Below are 7,615 nucleotides of genomic sequence, written 5' to 3' on the forward strand. Positions count from 1 at the left end.
ACTCAGAAGAGCACAGAAAAAGGTTGGAAAGGGCTTGAGGTCTGATGATTTTCCTGAGTTGCTGAACCAATCCTGGAATGACCTAGCTCTACACCCCTTGGCAAATGAGGTAATACATGTTCCCATTATTCAGATCACTTTCTACTGGACATTCTATTATCTGCAGCTAAAAGCATCCCCACTGGTACAGCTGCCAACCACCTGCCTTACGTATGTACTAAAGACCCAATTAACAATCTAGCAAAAGGTTTGTTCCTTTAATCATGGCAGGAAAATAGATTCTTTGTATTGGGTCTAACTTTCTACGTGATTTTCAGAATTGCTTTTGATTCTTTCTTAGTAGAGGCAAAGGAAATAACACTGATTTCATTAAACATCCACCTTGTGTCAAGCACTATACGAGGCACTTTATCTAGGTTGAGTCATCACAGCAACTTCCAGACCAGTCCCTTGGGCCAGGAAAGTAAAATCGCATCTCTATTTTCTCCAATCTTATTTAAACAACCTGGCATTTCCTTTCATTACAAATGCAGACCACAAACCACCCAGCAGTGCTTGTGACTTTGCCACCTATGGAAATCACAGATGTATTCATCACACTGCAGTTGTTGAAGGTATCTCGAAATATCATTGACCCTCATCACCGTTCCAAATGTACCATAATCCTTAGGCCCGCAGCAAAATTGTATTGAATGTGTTAACAAAGCAGCACATATGCTACTGCATCACATGTTTTTAAAATGTTTTGGTAACTGAATGTTAATATAATTGGCTTCCTTTGTAATCCTATGTGTTTTATTTTATGCATCTCAAAATGTTCTTCTAAAAAGAAGCACTGGAGGTTTCACCAGATTTATAAAGGAGTCCTTGGAACGCAAGGGGTTTAGACCCCCTCTAACCAGTCCCCCTTGTGATCATTCTCAATACTGTTCGATCCACTTTCTATACCGGAAACCACGGTAAGCTTTTTAAAAAGATAATTAAGATGACATTTCTCTGTTTAAACCTGAAGCAAATACAAACGCTTAACGGGGATTGCCCTGGCCCTGCGGGATCTGCTTTTTCCCTGCTCATAGCTCCTCCCGGGTTTCAAATGCCCCGAGCCCTCTATCCATTGCTCACTCTGCTCCAGCCATGCCAGCCACCTTCCTTTTCTTGGACATCTCCAAGCAGTTTCCCACCTTGGGGGCTTTGTCCTTCCTGTCCTCTGCCACTTCATTCTCATGCTTCAGTGATGAGCTAGGACATCACCTCCACAGAGACTCCTTCCACGCTCTCGGGCGCCAGGCAGCACCCCTCCCCTCGCCTGCCCCGCCTGCACTGATTTCCTGTTTACTTCACTCAGAGCACTTATGACAACATAACTATACTGATTTTTGTTCACTGCTCAATCCTGGCATCTAGCAGGGTGCCTGGCACACGTAGAAACCTGACATTCACTGAATGAATAAATGGCAGAATAAGCGAATGAGGAAGCTATTATTAATCCATTTTACAAGGCAGGAAATTAAGGCTCCAGGATGTTCAATTACCTGTCCAAGGTCACCCAGTGGCAAAGTTATTATTTTAACCATAGTCCCCTAGGCCTCTTCCTTAGTCCTTCCATCATTCTTTCTAACTTCCTTTTCCCTGCTATGTTTCCACCAATCTGGAAAGCAGAACAGACTCAGTACAAGTTCTTATGGTGTGATTTCTTGAGACATTAGTGCTCCAGTGCTCAAGGATGTCTGCCTTACAAACCCTCAAAGCTATTTCCCTTGAGTATTTCCCGGAGGGCCAAATTAAGCAAAAATACATTACTTGGATTGAGTGGTTCTTTCTGTGTTTGTATGTCTCTCTCTCTACATACACACACTTTCTCATTTCTGAATCTTATAAATACAAATAATAAAATCAAATATCAGGAAGAAAATTCAGAAAAGGGCAAATGAAGGAAGGAAAAAAATTAGGTAAACCCAGAGCAAACCTCAGTATACAAAAATACACATTGTACGCAAGCTATGTGGACCACAGTTCCGGCCACTTGCTTCCTAGTAGCCAACATAAAATGAGAAATACAATCAGTAACATGACTTATCCTGGAGATTTAAAAAATTCCATCAATTTCCAGCAGGAGCACAAATCTTCCTGTTTCTAAGTCCTGAGAGAAATTCCTCTGGTGGGTCCTTATATTGAAAGCATGGTAGGATACAGTGGTCAGTATTTTAAACCACAACAGTATAAATAAATACATCAGGCTTCACAAAATGGTGTCGTATGGCATGCCTTCATAGATGTGGCTAGTATGACGCCAAAATCTACGCAGCATTCGCCCACTTTCCTATTCAAAGCATGGTCCCTGGACTTATCAGCATCATCTAATTAGGCATCACCCATTTTGCTAGAAATGCAGAATCTCAGGCCCAATCCGAGGCCTGCCGAATCAGAATCTGTATTTGATTAACAAGATCTGCAGGTGATTCCCATAACATTAAAGTCGTACAAACACTGGTCTAGCAGTTAAGCTGGATTTGAGGTAAAATTTGTAAGAAACTAGTATTCATTTATTCACTCATTCAACAAATATCTACTGATACCTTGGCAGTAGGAAATGATTTTTTTTAAACATAACATCAAAAGCACCACCATAAAGGAAAATATTGATAAATGAGATGCCATTAAGACTGAGTGATAAAGGAAGCCACAGATTAGACAATATTCACACCATCACCAAAACACAGAAAGTTGAGTACCTAAACCTGTACCGAGCACTGTCTTAACACCTAAATACAGCAATGAAACAAAAACTCTCTACTCTTCTGGCGTTTACATTCTAACTGAAGACAACGTAAACAAAATTAGCAAAATGAAGCAAGAAAATGGCGAAAGTCAGGGGACAGGGGGCAGTTTTAAACAGGGTGGATGGAAGGCCCCTCTGAGGCGGTAACCTGTACAAGGTCAAGGAGCTAGCTATAAAAATAGCTGGGGAAAGAGTATTCCAAGCAGAGGGAACAGTGAGTACAAACACCCTGAGACAAGAGAGGCCTGAAACAGCAAGAAGGTCAGTGGGGTTGAAGCCGAGTGAACAAAAAGTGGAGCAGGTAAACAGGGGCCAGATCCTGTGGGGCCCTGTCAGCCATTTTAAGTATCTGAGCTCTGACTGCCAAGTGAGATGAGAAGCCACTGGAGGAAAGGTAATAGGGAGCCATTGCAGGATGCTGAGCAGGGTAACAACAGAATGAAAAGCATTTTTAAGAAGACTGCTTTCTCAGAGGTACATGGACTGGCCCGAGTGAGAGAATCTAGCCCAGAGTACATATATCGCACTAATCCAGGAAAAGGTGATTGGTTCACGCAACTAGGTGGCAAAGACGTGCCACATAGGGTGGGGAGGATCTAGACGAGGGTGATAACTGAGGGCACTGCCAGAGGAAAGTGAATATAAGTGACACTGGAGGGAAAGAAACCCAGGACATAATGGCAGATTATTTATAGAGAAATGACAGAAGTTTGCGGTTCAATTTAATCAAGGTTTACAGATCACCTCCTGAGGGCAAAGCCCTATGCAGGCTGGGACGTGGGGGTGGAAACAGTGTCGAAGACTTGTATTTTCCCCTCAAAGGGCTTCCAACCTGGTATGCTTAGCCTCTGCCCCGCACCTTTCAAGCCTGAACTTCTTGGTTGCCACAGCTGAGGCTGGCACTGAGACTAGCTGATCTGCTCAAGTTAAGAGCTGGGTTTTTTTTTTGTTTGTTTGTTTTTTGTTGCTATTGTTGTTTTTAACCTCAGAGCTTGTTCTGTCTCCTTGGAGCAGGGGCCAAAGCACCTCAACTTGATTAGTATAAAAAGACAGATCTGGTTTGGCAGCCAGGCAAAAGAGAGGTCTTATTAAATGTCTTTGTGGCTCAGCACTGCAGACTGGCCCTGGGCCACCAGTCTTGGGGCAAGGAGTCCTTCTGATCTGTTTCCACCTGCATGACCTGATGGTTCTCTCACTCTGCCATTCCATTCTGGAGAAAAGCACAAAAAGGGGATGAAAGCAAGTTGAAGGAAAACATCTGGGAAAAAGAATCTCCACGAACTTGAAAATTGCCTACTGCCAGACTGCAAGGTCTTAAGAGCAGATGCAAATATAATGCAAATGATATGTAAATAGCCCCGTGGCCTTCTAAAAGGTTTTATACAACTGGAAGGGCCCTTGGGAAACTGCTAGCAGATAACAGTGACTCAGAAGCAGAGTGAACTATTTCAAGACAACTTTGTCACACAGCCCTTTGCTGCCCTGCTAGCACAGTGCACGGTGTTTAGTAATCTTTTTTCTCACTTGAATTAACCTCACCTGCTATAAATCAAAAAAAAAAAAATCAAGCCAGCCTCTGTCGAGGTTATCTAAGTTAATTACACTTTTAAAACACCATGTACCTTTAATTCTTCTTCAAACGCCTCTCTCACCGAAATAGAGAGAGCCAAGTTAAATGTGTCACTTCCTCCCTAGAACAATATTTGGCTCCAGTAGGTTATGAATGAAAGTGCCTCTCTTTCAGTTCTAGTTACTATGATACTTTGGAGGATTTTTTTTCCTACTCCACGGGAACTGGCACATTCTCTTCCAATATCCACACACTGTATTCAAAGTGAATCCAGAAAAAAAAAAAAAACAACAACAAAAAACCTCACATAGTTGTGAAATCCAATTCACTTCAAGGAGCTGTTCATTAAGAAAGCCTGCCCTGTCAAGTCTGCTGTCGTCCTGACAAACCTAACGATGCACTTTAAAATGAAAAAAAAAAAGCACGTTGGATTATAATGGGGTAAAATTCTGTCTACATTTATGTATTTAAAAGAGGACACCCCCATCAGATACGCATTTTATCAGAGCCATACGATGAACTGAATAGAAAGCAACACAGGGGGCAGTTATTCTGGGTTACAGACGCGGGGATTGCAAAAGCAACTTACCTTCACCTTAATGACGGAAACAATAATAGTGTAATCAGCTCCCCCAACTTCTATTACTTTCTAGTGCTCTAATATTTGAGGGTGCTTCAGCTTTTGACAGGAGGGTCAAAGGAAGGGAAATCTGTTTCATTTTTGAGAATTAAAAAAAATCTCACGTGAAAGGGCCTCCAGAAAGCTACTGGGCAGAGGCATCTGGGGAGATGCCACGTCCGCCTTAAAACATGAACAAAGCGCAAAGGCGCGGGAATCCCAACCGAGAGATTGAAAGAGGCAGTGGGCGGGGGGAGGGGAAGGGGAGAGGAGACGGACAAAAGCAAGAGATAAACCTCAAGAGACTCAAAAAAGGACTGTGTCAGACAAAGAGTAACAAAGAGAGATGGAGAACAGCCAGGGGCGCTGCTCCCACAGCCGGAGTCCGGGGCCCGGGCGGCGGGGCAGGGCCGGGCCTGGCAGGCGGCGAGCGCCCCCCCGCGGCCGGGGCTGCCTCTTACCTCCTGGGCGAGTTTCTGCTTGAGCACGAGCGCGGCGCACAGGTAGCCCGCGCGGCCCACGAAGAGCTCGTCGGAGCCGCACTCCAGGAAGGAGACGGGCGCGCAGACGGCGCACAGAGCCCGGAACTTGGCCAGCGGCTGCACGTAGTCGGACCGGCCCAGGGCGTGGTACACAAGAGTAGCCACGGCGTACACGCCGGCGCCCCCGAGCAGGAAGGCGGCGCGGGTGTCGGCGTCCGGCTCGCCCCACTCCTCCGCGCGGGCGCACGCGTCGATGAGGCGCTTGGCCGAACGCAGGTAGCGCTCCCGGGCCCCGGCGAAGAGCGGGCTCTGCGAGACGTGGTAGAGCATGTAGGCCACCCCGGCCACGCCGCCGTATAGACCCCCCTGGCAGCTGCTGGCCGCGGCCGCCGTCCCCCGGGCCTCAGCGCCGCCCCCGAGCGGGGGCAGCTCCTGGAGGATGCGCTCGATGGTGGCGGTGACCAAGGGCGCCACCGCCTCTTCGCACTGGCCCGCCAGCAGGCTGCCCTGGTAGTCATCGAAGCGGTTGGCGAAGCAGCGCTTGGTGTCCATGCTGCCGCCCGTGCCCCCCAATGCCGAGCCGGGGTCCGTTGGAGGGCGCGCCCTGCGGTCCCGCGCACCACCTCTCGCTCTTGGAGGCACTCGGATGGCGGTGGATGCGGCCGGGATGGAGCGAGGAGGCTGAGACGGGAGGTGACAAGAGGAGGCGGGCGCGAGGAAGAAGCACGGAGCGGATTGCCAAGTGGGGCACAGGGCTGCCGCGAGGCTCCCGAGTGGCCCGGGCGAGCGCGGGGGATGCGCGTCGTGTGCCCCCCTCACAGAGGCCGCGCCCTCGCCGAACCCGCCCCCTCCTGCGCCGCCGCAGCTCGGCCGCCTCTCCAAGGGGCCGAGGTGATCTCCGGCAGGGCCCACGCGGGGCCCGCGCCACTCCTCCCGCTCCGCCCTCGGCTCCTCCCCTCCCGGCGGAAGGCCAGGGACGCGCGGGACACCGATCCGGAACGCTGAGACTGGGCGTACACACACCTGGCGGCGGAGGTGAAGACCTCGAGTCCCTCGTGTACTCCACCGGTGGCCCTCCTCGAGTCAGCAGGTCAGCGTCACCTAGGAGCATGTTAAAGATGCAGCAGCTGAGACTTTGCTCCAGACTAGTGAATCAAAATCGGCATATTTAGCAAGATCCCCAGGTGATTCGCACGCACATTAAAGATTGAGAAGCCACTGAACTAGTCTAGAGTACTGGGGAAAAAACTGGGTGCCCTCCTGAAACTTGGTTTTCATCTTGGTCACTTTGGAGTTCTCATTCTGAGTGTTTCACCCCAAAGGCGGAGGGATTTGAATGCATCACGTTTCATGCATTAAAACGGTGAAATGCCTCATAGGGAAACTTTCTCTCGGCCTTGGCTGTCCTGTTGTTTTTCTTGGCGTATACAGAAGTGAAAGTTCAAAGAAGCACACCGGGATAAGGTAAGGGATGAGGGTTCGGTCTTTCTCCCAGAGACCGCCCTCGCCACCCTCGCCCCTCCGCCCCCCCCCATCCAGTTCCTTCATAGTGAGGGCCCTATAAATATCTTGAGGTCATTAACTAGTTAATATCAGGGTAAACGATGTTGAGATTATTAATTAATCGTTTTGACCCTTTTCTCTGTCCTTCCCTCCTTTCCTTCCTTCCCGTTGTTCTTCCCTCCTGCTTTCTTCCTCCCCATCCCACCCACCCCACCCACCCCCGGCCCAGGGTTTTTGAGAGTCTCCTATGATCCTGGACCCTGAAAATAGATGGATAAACAAAATGGACATGACCTCTTGGAGCTTACAGTCCAGTGGGAAAGATGCAAAATGAACAGTTGCACACATGAATTGCCTTTCTTTTGCTCAGCTGTTTTAAAATAATTCTTCCTTTCCCAAAGTGTTGACCAGTGACGGCCAAAAAGGTCACCTTTCCCAGGGGTATTTGCATTTGGATAGGGAGTGTGCAAGGCACAAAAGAAGTGACTCATGGAAAAGTTTCCGACACTTTGTGGGGAGAGCAACGACTCCACTTACTTGAAAGGCCACTTTTGCTTGGAGGTAATTTTTTTCCTCAAAAGTGTTAATTGTCACAGTGTTTTGGAAGAAGAGATTAAACAGCCTGCCCCTCCGTCCTTCTCCTTGCTTGATGTATTCTGGAG

At 48.2% G+C, this 7,615-nt stretch overlaps 1 protein-coding gene across 1 annotated transcript in view; it reads right to left on the bottom strand.

Moving 5' to 3' along the window:
• LANCL3 (LanC like family member 3) overlaps window positions 1-6,311 on the bottom strand; it is a 95,308-nt gene extending 88,997 nt beyond the window's left edge. The window contains exon 1 of the mRNA XM_031445503.2: window positions 5,430-6,311. Within this exon, the coding sequence (XP_031301363.1) occupies window positions 5,430-6,002 (573 nt within the window). The 5' untranslated portion in view covers window positions 6,003-6,311. The remainder of the gene's footprint in view (window positions 1-5,429) is intronic.
• Window positions 6,312-7,615: the final 1,304 nt, after the last annotated feature.

The sequence above is a fragment of the Camelus dromedarius genome, chromosome X, assembly GCF_036321535.1.
Source record: "Camelus dromedarius isolate mCamDro1 chromosome X, mCamDro1.pat, whole genome shotgun sequence".
NCBI lineage: Eukaryota > Metazoa > Chordata > Mammalia > Artiodactyla > Camelidae > Camelus > Camelus dromedarius.